Source organism: Ochlerotatus camptorhynchus, unplaced genomic scaffold (assembly GCF_037179485.1).
Source record: "Ochlerotatus camptorhynchus isolate MF236.1 unplaced genomic scaffold, CSIRO-AGI_Acam_v1.1 ptg000904l, whole genome shotgun sequence".
Lineage (NCBI taxonomy): Eukaryota > Metazoa > Arthropoda > Insecta > Diptera > Culicidae > Ochlerotatus > Ochlerotatus camptorhynchus.
In genome coordinates, this window is record NW_027041355.1 from 67,810 (window position 1) to 92,861 (window position 25,052).

Below are 25,052 nucleotides of genomic sequence, written 5' to 3' on the forward strand. Positions count from 1 at the left end.
AGGATAAGTTTTGTATAAGGAATTGGGCTAATAGGGTTAATGTCCCTTATTTCAGCCTAAGTGTCTAATATTGGGCCCATAAATAAATTTCGAAGAAAAGCAGTTTTTGACAATTATAAACTAGAAATCAAAAATATCCATTTGTGTTATCCAGATGACGCATTTTTCAGTTTCTACCCTTTTTAGGATTTACCCTATTGAGCTATTTCGCAACAGGGTGTGTTTGAAATATGATATAACCCTAATAACAGATGTTAAATTCTTGATAATACGTTATTTTTACTACTTCTAACAGACCATGTTACGGAGAATGACAAATCCAAGTAACACAGTGTGTAATAATTCAGATACACGCAAAACATTGCATTGCAGTTATGAAAGTTAGTAGAAAATTATTATTAAATTATTAGCCTAAATTATAGCGGTGCTGGTGATGTAGTGGTAAGTGTGATTACCTCTCACCACAGCAGGCCTGGGTTCAATCCCAGTCGGCGCCGCCGGTATGTTCTGAGGCATAACATGTTGGTCCCCGGTTCATGAGTTGATGGGTGGATAGGTTCAGGTGTGGAAAAGCTGCCTCCCTGGCGTCGGTAGCATTGGTGCTCAGAACGGAAAAAAGATCGACGGAAAAAAATCAAAGAAGAAAAGCCTAAATTAGTTGGCCTCACACAGCTATCTTGAAACCCATCATAATGAAGCAGATTTCAAAATTTTGCATGGGAGTGAAACCTTCAATAAACATATTACATTAAATATTCTTAATGTTTTTTTTTATATATTGACTGAAAGACTTGGTAAATTTTGACTTATCACCCATAAATAGATACAAAAAAAAAATTTATTAAATATACGTACCGAAAAGTTACCATAATTTCAAGCACAGTCACACTCACTCATGTAACCTACACACCACTACCCAAGCAGCCCAAAGCTATGACAGAAAGTTACAGTAACTTGATTGAAACTGAAATAAGTCACATAAACATTGCCTCAACCGTTTAACAACAAGTGTGGGGCTAGGGTAGTTGTGCATAGAACTAACGTGAAAGATGTCCATCCTTGGGTGGCTGCTCGCTTTCTATTTGACCTGGTCCCAAGACAGACTTCGTTTGTGAACCAGCCTATGGCTGAAAATCTCTTTAATAAAGACAACCAAACAAACGTTATTAACTTTTTGGGGCTCCACCACCCTGGGTCCACCTCTGCTGCTATTTACGGCCGGGTTCCAATCCAGCACTTGCTTGCAGATTTCGATTCCGCTTCTTCGTCGTGTGTGGCCGACTCACCCCCATCTCCTTTTCAAGTTCTCGAATTTCTGTTGATTTCAGCTTCTTATGACATCGAGGATTGAGTTCAGCATTTGAGATCCAGTTGTGAGGCCACCAGATAAAAATTATATACTGCAGGCATCGGTTGAAGAAAACCTGCAGTTTTTTAGTGTTCTCTGCTGACATACACCACATCTCGCTGGCGTATAAAGCAACACAGATTTCACGTTTGAATTTTTCCAATTGGTATTCTAGGTGTAGTGTGCTGTCTATTGCCTGGTTTTAAGTGTTCAGTCTGGCCTTTTTTTTTTTTAGTTCGGTGCGTTGACTTATCTGGTTAAATTTCCATTAGTGTGCTTCATTAAAAAAAGCCAATAATTTGAAATTTGTACTGTAATAACTATAGAAGAATTTTAAAAATCACTTATATCGCTCTGACTTTGCTTCTACTTGTCTACTTTGTCCAAATGTTGAAATTTTTGAATATATCGAACTGGAGGGTGGTCTGTCAGAAATTCATCAGTTTTTTTTAATGATGCACCCTAATCTCCATATGTTTTGTAAACTTGCAAAAGCAGAGCTAGCCTTTTTGATTCTTGCACCTATATCGCTCTTATATTGATATTTAAAAATATTGAAAACATTCAACTTTCTCCACTGCTGGCCCGCAACCGTTAAGTTGGAAAGGTTGAAACTCCAATAATTTCGCGCAGTTTAAATAAAATCTAAATTGATTGATGAGCACTAATTATACAATAACTGTTGTTTTCCGTCGATCTTGTTTTCCTTACTGAGTATCAATGCTATCGACGCCAAGGAGGCAGCTCCCACACCTGGAACCTACCTATCGACCCATCAACTCATGGACCGGGGCTTTACTTCCCGATCAGAGATGTTATGCCTCAGAAAATCCCAACGGCCCTTTGGAGTGAGAGGCAGTCACGCTTACCACTGCACCACGCCGCTCAGAATAATTGTTTGCCTTATTACGTTATTTTTCCTTTTAATTGTACTTCTATTGTATCAGTTTCACTTTCACTAATTCACTTTCACTATTTACTTTCACTATCACTTAAAACAAAACTATATCAGATACTTATTTCGTTTACTACTTGCAAGCTTCTTCAGTGTCTAATCATGGAAAAGACTAAACACTGAAGAATTTATTTTTTAAAGTGATAGTGAAAGTAAATAGTGAAAGTGAACTAGTGGAAGTAAAAGTGATACAATAGTAGTAGAATTAAAAGGAAAAACAACGTAAAATGGTTAATTAAAAAAATCATAATTGACTATAAAAATTAAAATTTATAAAATGTTACAATACATATTATCCAAAATTATCCACGTGAAATGTTGGCACTTCACAGTAGCTCGAAAAAAGAAGTGTTTTAAATTTTCGCTCTTATACCTCGCCGTATTAAATTTTATAATCAGCATCATTATTATAGCTTTCAAGATAGCCGGAAGAGGTAAAATATTGCATACCTATTGATCTTGATTAAAATCAATGAATTTTATTCGAGTCTCTATAGGTAGGTGATTCTGACAAATATTTACGTGTCATACGTTAAGAAAATCGTTAAATTTAAAAATAATTCCGAGATTAGGAATTTCTGGGAAATAATACATTCCGGGAAACAGTTTTCGAGGGAATGGTTCATTCTGGCCAATGGTCTTTCAGGAAATGGTAAATAGTTTTCCAAGAAATTTCAAACAATAACTTGGAACAATCATCAGAAGCGGAGTTCGCCTTAGCATTCCTTTAAAATTTTGTTTAGATTCAGATTCCCTTTGAATTATTATCAGAACTCACTTGGAATTCTTCTTAGAATTACTTTTGAATACTCATCAGATTTTCTTTGGAGTTATAATTATTTCAAGAATTTCCTTTGAATTGTAACCATAATTATAATGGATTTATTTTTTAAATTTCATTGAAAATTTTTCTCAAAATCCCCATGGAAGTATGAAGCAAAATTGCCATGGAAGTGGAATAATTACATATAATATTTTTATGGGATTTTCCTCAGCATTTCCTTAGAAAGTTCCCGTTGGAATGCGGTCAAAAAATTCATATCCTTCTTAGAAATAATATGGAACTGCAGTACCGGACAAAAGGATATAAAATGGTGATTTTTTTTTTCGAAAAAGATTTAAAAAGCTGTAATTTTTCAGTATGTGCATCATAATTTCTCAAATGTTGGCTGCCTCCCTCACTACGGTAATGAGTTCATGTCATTGTTTCCACCTTAAAGTTAATTGTGTCACCAGCTTTAGCCATACATCTTAATCATGATTTGTTTAATCTCTTACCGTCACAGCTGTAGATGCCATAGTGCTTTCCTGAGCTACGATCACCGCATACCTTGCATGGGATGTCAAGTAATCTGTCACCTCAATAATAGATAAAAGAGATAGAAAGAAAGCGAATTAACGAATTGTCTGTATCTACAAACATAATGTGATCGAATGTTTAAAAAATAATCTATTATCTCTGGTTTGAAGCCTTTCAGATTTTGTCTGGATATTTAGGACCTAATCTCTGCTAATTTGGTTTCGAATACCTCCCTCTTGGCTATTTTTGTTTCCCTTTGCGACGCTGGAGAAAAATTAAACAAAAATAAAGCACTTATTTAGATCTGACAACCCCTTTCAATTAAAAATGTACACATCCTCAACAGTGGGTAATTTTTCCATCACTTAAACATGAACCTATTGTATATGAGGCGGCTGTCAGCCGGTCGAGCTTTCTTGACTACTCGACACTGAGCAGACCCTTTTCTCCGCCGGGCGCGTTGTTGCTGTGTTAGTACGTGAATTCTGCGAATGTAATCCTTCGCCGTCGGTGGGTTTTCGAACTGATACAGTTTTTTCCCTCATTATTTTTGGTACAGTTTCCGCTAGCGCAGCACGCAGCAGGGAAATGTTTTCCCATGGTCGAAATAGAGGCATTAGCACCCAAAAGGGTATAGGAGGGTGGAAAATGGCAAATGCAGGAAGCGTTAAAGCGAAAAAGTGAGAAAAGGGATTGTTGATCTTTTCTTGCTTTGTTGCTTTTTAGCGTTGAACGGTTGAACAACGCTGTCGTCTTCTATCCACAGGATTTTGTTCAACTTTTATTTTTCAAAACCTATTATTATAATTCTAAGATGAATAATATTTGCTCTATATCTAGATGAAAAACGTAACGATACCACCGTCATGTGAATAATACAACTCATGTAATTTAATCACATTGATGCCTCTGTTATATAAGGTTTATTAAAAATCTTTTGGATGTCCTCTCCAGTTCACATTGAAATGCTTACATAAGCATCAATACGCATCAGTTTCTTATTTTTCATCAAACTCTGGGTGATGCATTATGCAGCTGTAATGCATGTCAAGTCAATTACTGCTACAATCAGGAGCTTGGTACATTGCTCTTCAGTAAGCATTTCGCATTAAAATATTGTAAATCCTACAAAATATTTTAAATAAATAAATTTTTCCTAGGAAATCAGCACCAAACTTGGGAATTTGATAAACTATTATCGGGCATTCAGCCTTAGTTAGTCACTTACAAATTTATTTTATTTGAAAATCGGAATGATTTAGCGGTAAATAAGATCGCCAAATCAGCGGCTGATCTCTGGGGGAGGATCAACGCCCTCAGGTGAAAGAGAAAGAATCGAGGTATTGCACTACGCCGACCCAGATCCTGCTGCAGGACTACATTGAAGTAGTTGGCGCTGACTTTGCCTCGCTATCTGCGATTTCAGGCTATGACAAACGTTTTCGACGACAAAAGGCAGCGTCGTCCACCTCTCTGGTTGAAATCCAAATACCGGTAGAGGAATCTGCATTGAAGCTCAACAGGCCTTTTCGGGTGGATGAGCATGAACTGGTTCTTTCAAAAGTCAGGGGTAAAGCTTCCGGTCCGGTGGGCTACCCTCTGTTGTGAAACTTTTGAAGGTGAGGTGTGATTACTTGAATTGATAAATCGTGAATGGGGGAACGACTCAAATCAGGGATTCTCCGGTCGGGCAGCCAAGGACTTCCAGCCCATCTATCTCACATGTTGTGCGCAAAGATCACAGAGTGAATTTTCCGCCCGGAACACGGATATATATACCCTTAGCTCAGTCGGTAAAGGCATAGCTACAAAGCAAGACCATGGGTGGCTGGGTTCGATTCCCGCCCCGGTCTAGGAATTTTTCGGGTAGAAACATTTCTCGACTTACCTGGGCATAGAGTATGATTGTACTTGCCGTTCTTGAAATGGGCTATTGTAGCTGCGGTAGAGCTGTCACCTTCTAACTCCCGGGTTCAAGCTTCTTACATTCATGAGAAATGATTGCAGGCAGATTTTATCCATAATGCCACTGCCAGTTAGTGGGAGTTAGGCCAAGGGCGAATCTTCATTTTAATCTACTATTCCACATACTAGTAATAACCTTTTACACATGAGAACCTCCTATCGATCAGAATGAATTGTGCATAAGTTTAGGATCAACAAACATTTTCAGGCGCAAAGGAGCAACAGGATCGAGCTGATAACGTTTCTTAATTCCAAAATCTGAAGACTGTTTTGAATAATATGTTTAGGTAATGGACAGCAACAACGGACAGATAAACTACTTACAGCTTCTTTTTATTAAATGCTTGATATAACGATTGCCAGCAACGCCGGCTGGGCGTATCCTTTGGCTTACCCTCCCTACTAACAAAAATCCACCCCTCCCGTGACACTTACGAGGGGTCGTAGAGTTCTCTGCATCTCTCTTAAGTAAGTGTCGGACTAACTTTCCCCCCTTTTCCCCACCAGATGCAAGGACGTGGCCAGGACAGCTCTGGTCTGTTGGAGGGAGACACATCCTTTATCTAAGAGGTAGTAATTAATCACAAATTACTATCTAACAGCAACGGATGAAGGTGGGTCTCCTTCTTAACAACAGTTTGGAGCTCGTACCACCTACGAAATTGTGCAACCTGGTTTATGCTATGCTATGCATGTCATAAATGATGGTTTGAGTGCTTTTTCAAACAGGCGAAAAACAATAAAATTGGTTTTTAGTATGTTTGAAAAATGTGTAACGCAGACTACACGCTACAATATGGAACCAATGTTTCAAATTCGGAATAAGTGCAGAGAGTAAATGTAATCATTATATTTTACTATCAAAGACCCCCGCATTATCAAAGATACCCCGTTTTACGGTACTCCATTTCGTAAAGAACTTCCAACTTAATCGCACCTTACAAGTCATTCTGGGCAACCATAGATCCTAGACATTCCGGCAGGAGACCGGAGGAACAACATCTACAGTGGTCTTAGATAGCCTAGTCAGTAAAGGTACGGTATTATCAAGTCGGAAGAGGCGGGTTCGAATCCCGATCTGGTCGAGCAAATCTTTCGGGTAGGATTTTTTTTGACTTCCCTAGGCATAGAGTATCATTGTGCTTGCCATACAATGTACAAATTCATGCATAGGTTGTCATAGAAAGCTCTCAATCAATAACTGGGGAAGTGTATCTAGAACACTAAGTTAAGAGTCACCAAAACGCTTACTACAAAAGCGTAAAAAACCTTAATGAAAAAGAAAATATCTACAGTGGAGGAGGATCATACATTTTTGTATACTAGGGTGGCCCATCATGATAATTTTTTCAGAACAATATTTTTTTGGTTCCATTTGGGGTTCCAAGCAACTGTGAAAAATTTGAGGACGGTTGGTAAATGTTTTTGAATAACTCATCCGAACATACCCACTCGAGAAGATGGGAAACTCTGAAATCTGTAACTTCACTTTCATTGATATAAGTGAGAGCCCAGATAACCAGAATGCACGTAGTTTTAAAGTTTCTGTGATATACAAACAAACAAATCGTATAAAATTCAAAAAAGGGCCTATACCTACAAAAGTGGAGGCCATATACGTGCAAATTTAAATTTCTTTTTAAACGAGTAGATTTGACATTATATACGATTTAATCTGTAATAACAAATTCAATTTGAAAAGCCTTACGGTGTAATCCGATTTAATTTGTGAAACAGTACGATCGAAAAATGATTCAACGCATCCCAACAAACAATTCAAAGTCACAAATAAGCATACACATTGAATAAATGCTGTATAACAGTGTACAATGTTGAATAAAACAGGATGTCGAATTATGTGCTGAAAAAACCTCATTGAGATCGATAGATATGCCTTCATTCCACTGTTTGCTCTGATATGATAAATTTACTTATTATAAGCTTTATAAACGTTGACTGTCTTCCTGATTCAGCACCAAAAGTTTGATCTAAAAACAAACTGAATAAGTGTAATTTGCACATACATTGTCACTTTAATTCGACTCTTTTCAATTGATTGAATAAAATGTTTTATTAAACATCTTATAAATGTTTTCTAGCTCCATTATTAGATTTCATTGCATTGCTTTACAATATTGCTGTATAAAGGTGAATACACTCAGCAAAATAGCTCTTATACCACCCAACAAACAATTTAGAGTCACAAATAAGCATATATATTGAATATATAACAGTGTATAATGCTGAATAAAAAGAGTGATCGAATTTTGTGCTGAAAAAGCTCATTGAGATCGATAGATGCACATTTATTCCACTGTTTGCTTTGATCTGATTAATTTACTTATTAAAAGCTGTAAAAGTATTAAATATCTTCCCAATTCAACGCCAGAAGTTTGATCTAATAACAAACTGAATAAGTGTAATTTGTACGTACATTGACACTTTAATTCGACTGTTTTCAATTGATTTAATAACATGCTTTATTAGACGTTCAATAAATGTTGTTCAGCTCCATTATTAGATTTCATTGCATTACTTTACAATATTGCTGAATAAAGGTGAATACAGTCAGCATAATAGCTATTATACCACTATGCGTCCATGTTGTAATCACATGATTTGTAAATGCTTTATAAACGACGTATTAGATTCATTATTCGACAACACTGATTCAGTCTAACAACAAGGCGAAATCAGTAGAGACGTGGTTCCCGTTTCCGCTTTCTAATTAGAAGGTCATGAGTTCAATCCCAAGCTTAACCCTTTTTTTTATTTGTGTTCTACATCTAATTAATTTAAATAGTAATCATCGATCACATGACTCACGATAATGAATGCATTTATCTTGTTCAAAAAATAATCGAGCATTCCTTCCTTGGGATTGGAGTGGTGAAGAGGAAACATTGGTCTCATGTTAAACAACGATGAATGAATTAATCATTCCCACATGGCCTTGAAGAAGCTAGAGTTGCGATCGGGAGTGCTGATAGGTATTTATTTTCATGCAAGCTTTTATTGATTATTGAGTTGTCCATATGATGAGTTCTAGGATAGCTCAGATGACAAGGCAAGCGGCTGGTGATCGGAAGGTACATGGTTCGAATCCCATACAACGACATGTATAAGTATTTAATAAATTTTCTAATATCTGTGTGGTGCGAGTCACGTCAGAAATAATGGATACAATTACACTTAAGAAACACACCCTTCCCTGTCTCCGTCCCTCTTATTTTCGGGTTCATTTTCCCACAGTTGAATAATCGTTTAATTAAATGTATAATAATGTCTAATTAAACCTTACTTCACATGAGAATCAATCACTGTTTTCAGAAAGCTCTAATAAACGCTGAATAATCAAAAAAATTATCGGTATGAACTCTGTTACAACTCATATAAGTCGAATAAAAGCTTCTCGACATACCTTATACAACACCTAATGTTGTGGTTGAATAAATTCTCCAGATTTGTGTGAACAAAGCCTGAACAGAAGTTATTATTAAAAGTAGTACAAGTACTATTAAGCATGCAGTTGAATAAAATGGCCAAGAACTCGTTTCTTCAATAGACGATTGTTTGTTGGGATATAAGTTGGAAATTTACATTCTATACGATTTAACTTAACCATAATACGATGTATGTCATACTTTTATGCGATGTTGACTTAAACTTTAGTTATTTTCGATACTGTCTGTACATTATTATGTGACTTCTGGTTGTCTGGGAGGGTGGAGGGGATACACTAAGCTCCCCCTATCCAACTACGCCTATTAGATTGAGAAAATATTTTTGAATAACACATCTGAATATCCAACATGAGCTTGAGCTTGAGCTTGATTGACCGCCCACGGTTGCTACTCTGTTACTGCCAGATCAGCTGTAATTACACAGAGAACCAATAGACGATGCTTGGGACTAGCAATCATCCTCAATGTGTAAAAACTGGTGATCTTAAATTAGGCAATACCAGCGCCGGCCGCGCCCGAACACAGGTCAAGAAAGGAATGGGAAGGATTGTGTTGACATGACACTCGCTTTGATGGAAGCCGAGAACACCTCTGCACTTCCACGAGGAAGCACTGGGATGTTGGATAAGAGGGTTGGGTTTGCAGCAGGGTTCGTTTTGGTAAACGATAAGCTGAATTGATGTCCTAACGATCATATAACGCGAAGGAGCTTGGGACTAAACCCACGGTCTTCTGCTCAGTAAGCAAAACCGTTTGCCACTAGGCAGACGAGCACCTTTTTAATCACCGAGTTGCTGTTATTACCATGTAGTCATATTAACAAATAAAACGATTGACGAATCTTGAATGTGGATGGGCCTGAGATTAGGCTCATGATTTTCTGCTCAGTAAGCAAAAACGGTTGCTCTAAGGCCACCGAGCCCCTCATATCACATAATACCGTTGCTCAAATTTGTGTATCCATTCAAACCCGGAACCAACGACAACAACTAGTTTCGCAAAATACACGATACACAAGCGATTTTACCATAAATCTCTTTGATATGTAAGGACCTGGGACCGCGTTTTTCTGCTCAGTAAGCAGGCCACTGTAACCGACGATCTTTCAAATCCGAAAACTAAAAACTACGAAAAAGTACTTAGGCCTTCATTAAGTTCCACTTTCACGCGACGTTCAATGACAGGGTCCTATCCAGGATTACATCTGAAAAATCCAAATCTGGCCAACGCCCACCTTAAACCTAAACCTGTTCTAATCCACCTGAAATGACTACACGGCGAATGAGAACGACTCAAATCTGAGTCCAGTTCACCCACAACCGCCAAAAGTGCAGGAACTCAGCGATGAGTAAAATTTGTCTCATGGTTTCCTGTGGAAAACCTAAAAAATCTGCCGGAAAATGAGGAAATTGACGAAAATTTTATTCAGTCTCGGAGTAGTACCAATAGACTGAGTGAATCCAATCTTTACTTTTCTCAAATTCGGGAATTTTTCCCTGGAAAATCCTGGAAAAACCTGGGAAAACATGAGGCAAATTAACCCATCGCTGAGCTCCCGCACTCCCGGCGACTATGAGTGAACCAAACTCAAACCCGAGTCGCTCTCATTCGCCGTGTAACGAATGGAAGACTTTTACTACCCAGCCATGCAATAGTCTCATTCCGTGCCTTATGGCAACTTGATGATTATATTGCGCTCATCTTTTGGCACCACCCAGGGGAGACTTGGTCCTGTACCCAATGCTTAACTTATCTCCATTCCACTCAGCTACTCGCAATTTCTTGTGATATAGTGAGCGGAATATTATTATATGAGACAATTCAATGCAGACGTCTTTCCAAATTTGGCAGATCGACAGGTAATCGGTGAGTTACCACGATAGTTGCTATTCAACAACTCGACAACGTCCCATCGTCAACGCCTGCTATGAGAATTCCCCATTGCAGACGCCAACGAAATGACGTCATCGAGCTATCGACCAACTACCCTGGTTATCGCCTGGTACCTTATAGCACGATGCTAGGAGGCGAACCGGAAGAATCGATGAGCTACCTCTCCCCCACATCTGAATATCCAACATGACAAGATGAGAAACACTAAAGTTATTTCCCCTCCTCTCTATCTGCGCTTATGAGATTGAGCTATTGTTTAATTCATTTGATAATCCCAAATCATTCATAATTAATTTGATAATACCAATTCGATAAGATAAGAAACTCCGAAAATATTTCAGTTTGGAATCTGACTTTCATTTGTACGCCGGCAGTGTAGGCAGGAAATATCATTTATAAGTCGATGACATCATTCTCGTTACCATCTGTTACATAGTTAAGGCGCTTCATAGGAAGAGAGGTGCTGCAACCAGTGCAATTTAATTGTTAATTGGGCATCGTCTACCGGATTTAGGCTTTCAGTTGATAAAAAAACTCCTTTATTCACATTTATACCCACCATCACTGTCCTCTGAGCACCCCCATTTACATCGACGGGATCATTATACTATGGTTCAAAGCCACCCAAATAATAATTTTGGTTTGATCATACTCTTTAAGACCATGATTAAGGCTTGAAGAATGATTTAAAATCTCGATAAAACTTGTAATGATACTTGGACGGCCCCAAAAAAGTAATGTGATTATTTCCTTATGTTTATAATTTTCTGGGCTTAACTTTTGTTCGTAGGTGTATAAATCGTACCTGTAGGGATTTGAAAATTCCGAATAATTATTAGATAATGATGTAGGGGAATTTACGTATTCTCGTCAATCTAAGCAGCTTCCGCACTTCTATTAGCATTTTCTCAGTGTCACGCACACATATGATGTGTCTGTTTGTTTACATTCATCTGCTGCTAGCTATTCTATCCATTCCAATCAACAAAACTGTCCAAAACGGTTTGAAAACGTTTTTAAGGCGCTACAAACTTCTCAGGTGAGTGTGACTATTGTCGGCAGCCTCTTTTACTTCGGCAACCTTTCCGTTTAAACTGCGTGTAAACCAGCTGTTCTATTATCGGCAACTCGAAATCAGCCGTATTTTGATGTGCTTATGTTTCTTTTGCAGAAACACCTGGCATAACAGGTTTGCTCAGTCGTAAAAATGTATTAGGATTGAAGCTGAAAAACTAAGGAATCGTTTAAATACATTCAGCGAAGTGTTTTAGTGAGAAAATACATCGAAATTAACGTTTAAATTGTGGTTGCCGAAAACAGTCGATGGCTGCCGAAGCCATCATTTACCCTACTGCATAAGAAGGTAGCCAAAACATCATAAAAAATGTTTTTTTTTTTATCTATTTAGTTCGTTTAGCCTTCCAATTCATTATTCATTCTTTTTAACAAAATTCATTTATTTCTATGTCAAGTAGGAGTTGGACCGAATACTCGCTGCTTACCCGATGTTAGAAGGGTACATTGTCGAAGAATAGGATAAGGGGAGGAGCTTGGGGGTGGGGTTTCGTTGTCTCATCAGAGCGTTGTCGCCAGTATGAACGGTAGTGTGGTTCTAGATTCGTCTGGAGTCAGACCGGCTATGGTGACCAGTGGTTGACAATGAGACAAACAAAAACTAATAAAGAGAGACAAAAGGCAAAGGAATACAGTGCTTTCTTGATTTCAGCTCCCGATTTTATGTACCTCCGATTTTGTCTACATCCGATTTTGTCAACTTTTTTTTCCCGATTTTGTCAGCCTACACATTTCACTAAATTGTTCAGTTTTTAAACAGGAATCCTCAAACTGTTCGATCTGAACGATTTTTATTCCTACCCTTCGCTAAAATGTGAATGTTAGGGGAAGTAGGGTAAAGTGGGTACCTGGGGTAAAATGTACAATTTACTATTTTCTATTGCTTATTTATTTAAATATTAATCAATTCAACGCACAGGTCTTTCATCCAATTAGATTTAATAAATTTTCATGCATATAATTTTAATGATTTCACTGTTGTTTCAATTGTTCATTTTACTCCCTGTGTCCTTACTATGAATTAAAAGTTTTGATTTGCTGTTTGCTGGAAAAAATAATTTTTTTCCACGGAAACCTATGTTACCGTTTAGTGTGCATAGAATCACACTGATGACATCTAGACATATTCAGTGTTCACTCGGCTGTCGACAGAAGCAAACCACTCTCAATGTGTGTCACGCGATCGTCTGTTTACTAGGCAGAAACCATTGTTTGGTCCTCCTTATTGTTCTTCATCAGCAGTTCTTTCAGTCGATGTGTCGTCGACTTTCGAAAGCAACCGTTTTGTGATGAATGTGTCAGTGCTGACCACGTTTTGCGTCCATTGCTGCAAGGGATGCGCTCTGACCCCCGTTAGCGAATCTGCCATATAATGAAACCACTGGAAGCGGCTCCCGTTCTGGTGGAGGAAACTTACTGGATAGCGGAAGATAAAGCGTTTAGGTTAGGTGTTCCAGTAATAGTGGTGTACCTATAGTTGCGGTATGGAGGTTGTGCCGGAATAGTGAGGAGGACCCGGATAAGATTATTTTGTATCGGTAGCTGTCCTAAAATAAAGCATATTTGCATATTTCAAACTTGAAATTAGCCCTTTGCACCTATAGTTGCGGTAGTGTTCCTATAATAGTGGAACCCATAAGAAACCAACGCATTCCACTATTATAGGAACCAAAGTTAGCAGCTACCACAACTACTGGAACAGTGTTCCTATTAATGGAGGATGAGTTTTCTAAAATTGTATGCAATTTTATTACAGTGTAATATTTTTCTTACGAAATAGAGGTTGGAAAGAGACGAGATTAACGTATAACAATTGTGTGTACATCGTATATTTATTGTTTAATTAATAAAATGGCTTAGTACCTCCACTACTGGCTCACCCACCCTATTGTGTTGTACCTTTTGCCTATAGTTTTAAGATTTTTGTATAGTGAACAAGAATCCTCGGCTCTGTAAAGTTAATTCGGTTGAAATAAATCAATAAACAAACAAAATCGAGACATATTCAAGGCATGTGGTTATTTTCAGCTTAGGGTCAAAATCCAACATTCGATACCTTAAATCATATGAGAATTCATCTATCACTTCACATCATATGAGCACTTTTGTCGGAATTTCTATTAATAAAAAGGAATTTCTATTAGTAAAGGTCTGACCCTTTTTACTAATGGGGAAATTAATTCAGGTTAATAAATAATTACTTCAGCAAAGTTGTAGCTTATAAATATGAACATAAGAGCAAATAGCAAACTATTCCATAAATCATTATGGCGAAGTTCTAGGACGATGAGAACATAAAGTTCACTAATTCCCATATAAACTTCAAAGGGCCAGTGTAGTATGAGTTCCCATTTTATATGACTTCAAGGTAATTAGTTATTTATTTATTTCGAAGCCGATAACATTCTGATATGGTTGATCAACTGCTTTCAAGGCAACACTGCATATTGAACTTATGACATAATAACCTGGATTTTTTGCCCTTACCTTCGCGCCATGTACGCCAATGCACAGTGGTCCAGAAATTCAATCTAGGGGAACGAAATTAATAACTCCAAAACGAGTAATTTTAGTCATTTTGTATCTTGGGCAATGTGTTTTGGAATGAAAAGCGCCACCTTTTGGTATAAAAAAGAAATGTACTTAACTTGTACTGAACTCCAATTCAAAGTGTAGTTTTTTAATAGTTCAATTTGGAGAGTTGGTTTTTTTTTGACTAAGTCAACAATATAATACTCTTACCAAGGCGTCAAAATTGCAGCGGTCTTAGTTTTCAAGATATTGATTTTTTTTAAATTAATTATTCGGTTATTTTCACTGAAAACTTGAAACTTTGCCCCATGTATGTACCACTCTTTTTTAACGCTTCGTTTTAAAGATGTTGAACCAAATTCATTAAATTGGACATAATTTAAAAAAATTAAATCTACGTAATCGCACAAAACTCCACCCTAGAATTTTCAGGGCTAATAGCATTTAATATTAAATGTATGTAGTAAAAATTTTAGATAGGAACTTTTTGGAACTTTTGATCCGTAAATTTTTTTGTGAAACACAAGTTCTTTTAGAACTGATGTAATTTTTATATACAGCTTCGACCACGTTTCCCATACATTTCTAAAATTTACCTCCAAGACTCGATGTTTTACCTAGCTCGATGATCCCTGAAATAGCGAGTTAGGAGGAGTTGACTATGTAACCTTTGAAATGAAGTATTATTAAATAATTTTGGAATTTCTTGGGGTCAGTACGGTTTATACAAATAGTTCTGAATTCAAACTTGTTTATATTTTATTAATTATGAGAAAAAAACGCGCTTCTTCGTTAAAAAAAATATAAGCAAGAAACAATTCCTGACCGGTTTGAAGTTGTTACATAAAAATTAATCAAAAAATTACGAATTGAGAGCAAATTAAATTTTTCAAAATTGAAGAGGGGTTAGAGAATCGATCAAAGTCACTAACACCCCTGCAAATATTAACATCGAAGATGTTTCTAAACGTTGGTCGGACCTTATGCACCTAGCAAAATCATAAAGTTATAATGCATTGTCATACAATAACACAATGCGTTACCTTCAGCACTGCAACTAGTACATACACAAATTAAATCAGTTCTAAAATAAACTAGAATTTCACAAAATTGTCCTCGGATGAAAAGCTCCAAGGACCTAACCCTGAAAATTCTGGAGTACGATTTTCTGCGATTATGTAGATATTATTTTTGAAAGATACATTGGTTTTTGTTCAATAGTTTTAAAACGATATTTGAAAAAGTTTTAAGATTTTATGAATCACTTTACCAACATCTAAAAAAATTACTACTTTTTATGATAAACAAAAACATAGTAAAGTGTAAATAAACGTTTTTTTTATCTTATAAACCAAAAAATCAATAGCTTGAAAACCAAGCCTACAGTAATTTTAAGTCTTCGTAAGAGCTTTATATTGTTGACTAATAAACAACGTTTTAGAAGACACCAACCCTCCATAATAATTAGTACAAGTTTAGAATAGTTTTTTTTCTCCAAAAGATGGTGCTTGCCCACAACAAAGAATCATTAAAATGACTTGTTTTGGAGTTATTAATTTCGGTCCGTCAATTTGCATTCCTGTACCACTGTGCAATGTTGCATGCTGAGTAGTTTATGGAGCATATCAGAATAATATAATATTCCTTGTACATTAATAAGGTATTATCCTGACGGTCAATTCAAATGGCCAATGCAGTATGAATTCACAACTAAATGAGCTCAAATTTTGGGGAAATTAACAGGACCTGATTTGAAATCGATTAAGCTTGGTGGAGCAACATCAAAATTTTGAATCAGCTAACCATTTTGAATCAACACACCATTTCTCTGCTTTGAAAGTTTTTTTTTCGTTAACTAGTTTGTTTATTTACTAGGCTCAGTCGTGTGTGACACTTTGCGGAGCCAAAATCAGTAATGTTTGATTTACATTTTAAATAGCAGTATCTCTAGGTTAGTATTGGGTACCATTTACTCGTGGCGGGCTCGAGGTTAATGGGTAACAATTTCGATTGGAAGGATCTAGGTAGGAAACTGGTTTCTGAAGCCTCCTTCAGATACTACTCTCAGACACTCAGTTGATCAAATCCTGGCTGGGCAGGGGCAAGTAGCACAGGAACAGGAGGATAATAAGACTGGGACACAATGGCGGGAAATTGTTTGGAAAGGAGGGGATAGTCACATCAAACTCTAACATCAGACAAACGAAGGAATTCGTAGATGGCTTGCATGTAGGGAAGATCACGTGTTCCCAATACATCTCTTACTTCACGGAAGGGTTGTCTACCTCGGGCCACTAGGGTATCCAATAGTCGTGCTATGGAGACGTAATTACCTGGGTAATACCAAACTGCGTGATCGATGTCATCATAACCGGTTCTGCACCTACATATATTGCTGTTAACGAGGTTTATTCTATAGAGATGTGCGTCTAGCGAGTAGTGGTTGGACATTAGTCTTGACATCACTCGAATGAATCCCCGACTTACATCCAGACCTTTGAGCAACGCTCTCGAAGAAACATTTGAAATAATTGAATGTAACCACCGCCCAAGAGAATAACTTGTCCAATCGTTTTGCCAAGAGAACTTTAACGTACTAATGGGAAAAATTCATCATGTGAAATTCTTCTATCATAAATCTCGCCTTGTTGTGCGCCCACCTTTGCGAGAGAGTCTGCCTTCTCATTGCCTGGGATTGAGCAATGTGAGGGGACCCATACATAGGTAATCATATATGATCTTTCGACCAGCAAACTCATCTGCTCCCTTATCTTTGAAAGGAAATAAGATGAGTGCCTACCTTGTTTCATCGACCAAATAGCCTCAATCGAACTGAGACTATCCGAGAAGATGAAGTAATGGTCTATGGGCTTGTCGGAAATCATCCCCAATGCGAAGTTGATTGCTACTAGCTCAGCAACATAAACGGAACAAGGTTCCTGAAGTTTCCAAAAGGCGGTTGAAGACGCCGAAGCCAGTGGATCCATCAATGCGTGATCCATCAGTGAAAAATCTTCTATTGCAATTGACGTGTTGGTACTTTTCAGCAAAAATGCGGGGAATTGAGATAGGTCGAAGTTGATCTGGAACTCCTTGAATAGCCTGTTTCATGGAGAGATCGTAGTCAATGGGGGAACTGTTAGTAAAGCACACACGAGAGGGGTTATAGCAAGGAAGGCTAATATCCGATGACATATAATTAAGATAGATTCGCACGAATCTAGACTGTATGCTCAATTCGAGCATTTCTTCGAAGTTTTCAATCACAAGATTGTTACTGACACTACATTTAATGAATATTCTTAATGAGAGCTCCCAGAAACGGTTCTGCAGGGGTTTTACGCCCGCTAGGACCTCTAGGCTCATATTGTGTGTTGAATGCATACAGCCAAGGGCAATACGAAAACAACGATATTGAATACGTTCCAATTTGATTAGGTGGCTTTTTCTTGGAAGAGAGGAAGCAAAAAGAGCCATACTCAAGAACTGAAAGAATAGTCGTTTTATATAGTTTAATGAGGTCTTCCGGTGAGCACCCCACCATGTCCCGGAAATTGATCGTAGAAAGTTGATCCTTTGTTTACACTTTTGTTTCAAATACGTAATGTGGTACCCCAAGTGCATTTTGAATCAAACCAGACTCAATGTATTTGAAGGTTAAAGATTGGGTAATGTCTCTGCCCAAAATATTAAGACGCAGTTGGGTTGGAAACCGCATCCTTGTAAACACTACCAATTCAGTTTTTTGCGGTGAAAACTCGATTCCTAAATTTCTTGCCCAGAGAGACAGATTATTTAGGGAATTTTGCAATGGTCTTTGCAAGATTTCTGCACGTGGACCTCTCATGGAAACCACGGCATCGTCTTCAAGCTGTCTAAGCGTGAATATATTATCTAAGCAGTTATCAATATCTTTGAAATAGAAATTCTAAAGTAAGGGACTTAAACATGAACCTTGGGGTAAGCCCATGTAGCTAATTCTAGAAGTTGTCAGTTGACCTAGATTGAAGGTGATTTGTTTTTCTGACAGCAAATTATGCAAGAAATTATTCAAAATACCGGGTAATCCACTGCTGCACAATTGTCTGACAGTATGTCTATGGAAACCGAATCAAATGCGCCCTTAATATCCAAAAAGACTGAAGCCAATTGCTCCTTGTGCTTTGAAAGTTGGCACATAGTTCTTTATCGCTAAGAAAAAAAAAATGATTCAATAATTCTAATTATTTTATGGTTTCGAAAATTTTTCACAAGTAATAGTCATAAGTATAACAATTTCATTATTCTGTTGTAATTTTGATCGCAAAAATAATGCGAGATTTTTTTTCCTGATTTTGTCAGCCTAAAATTTTAGAAGGGTCTGACAAAATCGGGAAAGCACTGTACTAGACATTTGCAGAAGCACTTAAATTGACTACATATAGCAGAGATCACGGGTTTCCAACACGTCTCTGATAGGGATATAGGGTTGTATTCCATGGGCCTCTCGAAGGAATAGGATGGAACCTGCCCAGAGCAGTCATTTACTTGAAAATTAACAAGAATTTTTAGGCAGACTCCAACTCCCCGCACTAGTGAAACGGTAGCTGAACATCAACAGACCGTAGACATAGGCAATTCAATCCAATATTCTGATGGGAATAAGGGTTTCTCAAACGTATATATGCCACCGGCTACTGGACCAGTACTCCGTCTTTTCGGCGGACACTGCGGTGTCCGCAGAAATGTAATGTTCGTACTGTTTTGAGAAAATATATAATTTAAATTAAATATTGTATCCTAAATCACATTTCAAACCTCCTACTCCTTTTTCCCATCCAAATTATTGTAAATCTCCACTAACCTCGAGACAACCGCGAGTATTCGGTCCAGTTTCTTTAACGTTAAATATAAGACAGTAATAATGTTTAACAAAAATGATATCTCGGCTCTGTAAAGTTTATTCGATTGAGCCTGCACAAATAAAGTAATTATTAAAAAAAAACAAGCTGAACATTAGGTCCTAAAATACATTAAACAGATTCTCTTCGTCGACTTTCTCTTTGCATCCTCATGGCCATGTAAAGACATTCCCAGCTACTTTTAGCACACAGATCGATGAAAGAAGCTATTAACTAGCTTCTAATACGACAAACATGTCAAGAGACGGTTCTGTACTCAAGTTATTAACGAAAGAGAAATACGACGAAGAGAATCGATCAATGTTACTTAGGACCTAATGCATCTTGATAGTTGTAGTTAGAAGGAGAAGGTTTCCACTCATTTTATCATAAAAGAACCAAGTTACAGCATATCAAAGTTGACGTTTTTGTACGAAAAACGGCATGTGCTGTTATTATATCGAACATAACTTTATACTGCTCGGAAAATAATTGTCAAATCTCATTCATTGAACCTCCCTGAGAGAATAAACCCGTGTAGAAATCTGGCGCTCAAACGTCAATTGATGATAGCATGCTCTGACCCACCCTACTGCTCATCTTGCGATCGCCACGTTTATCACTATAACGGATTGATTTATCATTATATATTCCTCCCTGAAAGCTTATAAAAATATCTAATATGATGCTACATAACGGGTGTTCAATAAAAAATGAGAATTTTTTCAGTCATATAGCTAGTAAAAAAAAAATTTTATTCCAACGGATGCAGTATTTTTTATTAAAAACATAATGTTTATTCTTAAAAAAACGTCAATGAATATTGGAGAAGGGACCTGGTCAACCGTACGACGCAACCTAGTCGCGATGCTCTCACAAGAGCACTGGACGGCACTGAAATCATTCTCATTTTTTATTGAACACCCGATAGCCGATTTTTAATTGAACTACTGAAAGAGTGCTGGCCTATGAAAAATATCTAAACAAAATAGTAATCAGGATTTTACGGTGACAATATCAACATTAGAACACGGATAAAAAAATCCACGATAAATCATTGATTATAAACTTAATAACAATTACAATAAGACAAAAGTGTCGAGTTCATTTTCAGTGTGGTGCTCGAAGAGTTAACCATGCAATTTTTATTTATTTGATTGATCATTTAAAATAAAGTGTAAACGTAAAAAGACTAACGAGAAAAGTTACTATGTACAACAATAAAAAATACTTTCGACAATTTTCATCGATGTTATATTATATTCAAAATTTAAAAACAATGCTGTTTTTATCGTAGCATATAAGCTTTGATTTGATCAGAGCGATTAATTGTGAATTCACAAAAAATGGGTGTTTTTTATCTTGGGAATTTTTTTTCGAAGATAATGGTTACTTGATAGCTTATCGTTATATTCCTAGATGCTGGGAATACACAATATATTCATGGATAAAAGTGCTAATTGTGCACCGGATTACGTTAAGTTTTTTTGGCACACCATCCTGACACCTTTGAACGCATCTAACCTTCTAAGTAGCAATATAAATCACAAATCTCACTCAGCAACTTTATCACCCTTTTTTGCCACTCATAAACGGACGTGCGAAATGTGAAGTACAAGCTAATCTGCCGAAAGCCGATTTTAAAGAATAAACACTTGAGCTTGCTATTTTAACCACGGCGTGGCGTCAACGTGAAAATTGGTTGCACGTGTCAACCCGTTCGACATTGTTGATTTTGATTGGAGAATTTTCACACTTCAATAGCGTAGGGATTCCAAAGTTCACTTTTGAATGCGGAACGAGAGCGAGTGTTTTTATTCTAAAACAGCCGAGTTCGCCTCGGAACCCCTTTTTTCGATTGTTGGTTTTGCGCGTGCCTGAAAACTGGTACCGTAGGTAGGTACGTGGTACAATATGCTTTCTGTATACAAAATAAACACAAGAAAGCCATTTTAAAACGATTTGAATAGTATACCGAAAGCAAAAGATAAATAAAAATTTTGATTAATTTTTGTTGATTTTAACACTTTCCATCGCGCCTAGTTCACCGACGGATGGGTGGGATGTATTCGGGGTGAAACCTCTCTCGAAGGCCGGATGGATCTAGGCATTTCCTATATTTACACAAACTGGACGACAGAGGGATGAAGTCACGATCTAAAATCATTGAATTGACAAATTCGGCTTTTTGCTATGAGGGAACGATTGTAGTTAGTGGGGTGGATGGGTTTATATACCGATTGGCTATCGCTATACGGATGGAGGCACACCAATACGCTTCACATACAACTGATATTGTCTGTATGTGTTTTCCTTCCAGTTGCATCGCAGTTGTGCACGTACTCGACAAATCGATAGGCAGATGCATCCATCCTTCGAGGGCATACATCACACGCATGTGGATGCACCAAGAGCTTTCAGACTTTCATTGCAATACAGTTTCCAGTTCGTAGAACTTTGCTTTTCAATGTTTGTCGTGAGCGTCGCCATAAAACCAAACCGAACTGGATCAGATTCGGTGTTTCAAGATGTATGCAAATATGTCAATCCACAGAAGCCGAAAAGTTTATGACGAACACGAACTATGGACAAACTGATTATTTCGAATAGAGAAGCTACTGAACTAGTTGGGCAGCTTTTCTTAAAATATTATTTTGATATTCGTTGAGCAAAACAAACGAAAAAAACAATCAATAAATTTTGCATGTTCCAGACGAGACGAAGAAGACGAGAGTAGTGAATTAATCTTGCATATCCACGCACAGTGGGGCATCCAAGCCTATGTGGTCAAGACCTCTTGCGCAGTGAATATGCTTCCTACAGGTTTGAAATCTTCGGTAAAGAGGCTCAGTCTACAAAGGGCCAGCTTTCTCAGTCAGCTGACGGTTTCTGATTAGTTTAGTTCTTGCGCCGCATAGATGGTACTCGTTTCTTCGGCAAAGTTATACATTTCATATCATACATCATTGATAAAAAAGCTATCTTATATCCTATCATATCCAGTGGCATTTTGAGATATTGAATTAAATAACTTACATTGCAAAAAAAAAAAAAAATCCCAATGTGCAACCCCATATTCACTTCAGCATTTGGACAATTTCAACCAAAGTTAAATTTTCTATAGTAATTCGCAAATATTTGCATCAAACCTTTTGCGTGAGCCCTTAAACATCATCAAGATTAACCATTATGTTGGGATTATCAGTCGAACTCCATCCTGGGTGGCTGCCATGTTTGCAAACATTTGTTTCCCTAGTATCCACTATACACATCGAACAAAGGCTATGCAAACTTCAATACACTTTTTTTTCAAAAATTACATGTTAAAACCTTCATATTTTTGATTTTCAAGATGAATACCAATAAATATAAAAATATATAAAAAACAGAGGTTCATTCCATTTTGAAGTGAGATACATTCCACGTAAGTTACTGTCTCCAGACATAGCATGTATCGGCCAACATAGAAATTATCACAAAGATTCCGCTGTTTTGGACATATATAGGACAAAAGTATAAGCTTTTTGCGTAGTAGGTATATGAAACATATTCAAATCATGTGAAACAAAAATCTCAGCTGTTCCCTGTTGCGCTAGGTTCTTTTAAAATTCTTATAAGTCTACACTAGGGTGCAAAAAAAAAACCTTTTTTTTCGAACTGTTATCAAAACATTCTATGTAGATTAATTTATGCGAAAACAAGATTTTCCCGCTATAGTTCTATAAGTCGATATCGAGTTAGCGGATATCGAGTGTTTACACAGGGAAGAGGAAATTCCGTCACAGTTCTTCCGAGATTGATTTTTGTTGTAAACACTTTAGAGGACCGCTATTCAAAAGATTGATGAGATTATTTTATTCTATTTTGAATAGTCTGCTGCCCGTTCGTTCTTTAAAATTGATGTCATCAAAATTTAAAAAAATATATTTCGAAATTGTTCCTTCTTCTTAACATGCGCAGTTCTTTCTAGCTTTATAATTTTTGTAAACACTTTAGAGAATTGGGATTCAAAAATTATGTTTCCCTCTATTAGAACATAACATACAAATATTATAATTATAACGGGTAGCAACTAAAATTTTGAAATTTCTTTCTCAAGCTGTCAAAAAAAGACAAACATACTTGAAGAAGATCTGATTTATTGAAATTAAAGATACATTGTCCATTGTTGAAAAAAAAATTAGTGAACATTTGAAAACGGTCCGTAATCGGATGTTCGGCGAAGCTTCCGTTTGATGTCGGAACAGGAGCGTTGTACGGCATTCATGTCAACTTTGCGAATGCATCTCTTGATTCTACCAATCAACTGTTTGCAATTCGTGGCTCTCCAGTTATTTTTGTACACCAAGGAGCTCAAAACCCCGAAGAAATCTTCGATTGGGCGACACTGAGGCAGATTTGTCGGGTTGTGGTTTTTGGGTACAAATGGGATCGAATGGGTATTCAGGAACGATTGTGTTTTTTTGGTGTAATGCGATGACGCTTTATCCGGCCAAAACACGTATTGTCCATCAGCATGATGTTTTTGTAGAAACGGGATCAAAATTTTCTTCAAACATTCGTTCTGGTACACATATTGATTGATTGCCAAATCAGAGGGCTTGAACCATGGCACGAGAAAGAGAACGAAGTCCTTTTGCGTCCATAATTTTGGCTGGTCTTCCACTACCTTGCTTGCGGGCAGTTTTTGGGGATCTTAGGATATGGTAAACAGTCGAAGCCGCAACATTTTCGCTTTTAAAATGTTGTACCGTATACTTTTTGCCGAGATTTCTGTGCAGTTCGTAGAACTGTACAACGCGCTCGTGAAATACTTCTTGTTTCGACGGCATTTTGAGCAAAACTGAGCAAGCATAAACAAAACAGAAAATACTAGCAGAAAGAGGAGAGAGAGAGAGCTAACACATACACACTCTTATTTCTCTCTGAGCTCGTTTGTTGTTGAGCATAGAGGCCTCGAACAAATTCCAAAATTTTAGTTGCCACCCGTTAGAAGATTTTTCTATTTTTAAAATGTGTTTCCGTATTTCAAAAAATGTTTTTGTTATTTTTGGTCTTGTGGATGGAAACATTTGCTAGGCTCACATGTCCAAAAGGACCCCATGGAGCCGAGAACCATTCAATAATTTCAAAATTTCAATAAGGTGCTAATGAGGGACATTGTGTATGAGTTCTTTTTATTCTTCTTTTGAGGCGACTATCGTGTATCGACTATCCGTGCTCTCAACAACCAACCAACTCGATATGGTCCACTATTTATTTATTTGTCAACATCAACAGACTCGATATGGTCCCAATGATGGTTAAGCTTAAAATTAAAATTAAAGTCGTAAATTAGAACTACAAAACATTAAAACATGATCATTAACGATTTACATTTCTAGAGAAGAATGAAGAGAAACGTCTCCGAAGAGTTTGTCGTGGCATGTCAAAATCGAATACTGATGAAACTCGGTTAAATACACGCTGCAGTCCCCCTATTGCACTGTTGATTGCATAGTTTGTCCGACGTAGTGGCATTCTCAGCATAACATTGTCACGAAACATTCGGGGTTGGACGTTAATGTTTACTTGCTCCAAGATTGCAATCAATTCTGCCATGTAACGTGTCCGCGACAAGCAGGGCTTTTGAAGTATCTCT

The 25,052-nt window shown here is 37.2% G+C and overlaps 1 protein-coding gene across 1 annotated transcript in view; it reads right to left on the reverse strand.

The window, feature by feature from the left end:
• The window catches only part of LOC135715434 (protein dissatisfaction-like), an 86,433-nt gene that overhangs the window by 44,948 nt on the left and 16,433 nt on the right, over positions 1 to 25,052 (reverse strand). Inside the window, exon 2 of the mRNA XM_065238712.1 lies at positions 3,582 to 3,662. Within this exon, the coding sequence (XP_065094784.1) occupies positions 3,582 to 3,662 (81 nt within the window). The remainder of the gene's footprint in view (positions 1 to 3,581; positions 3,663 to 25,052) is intronic.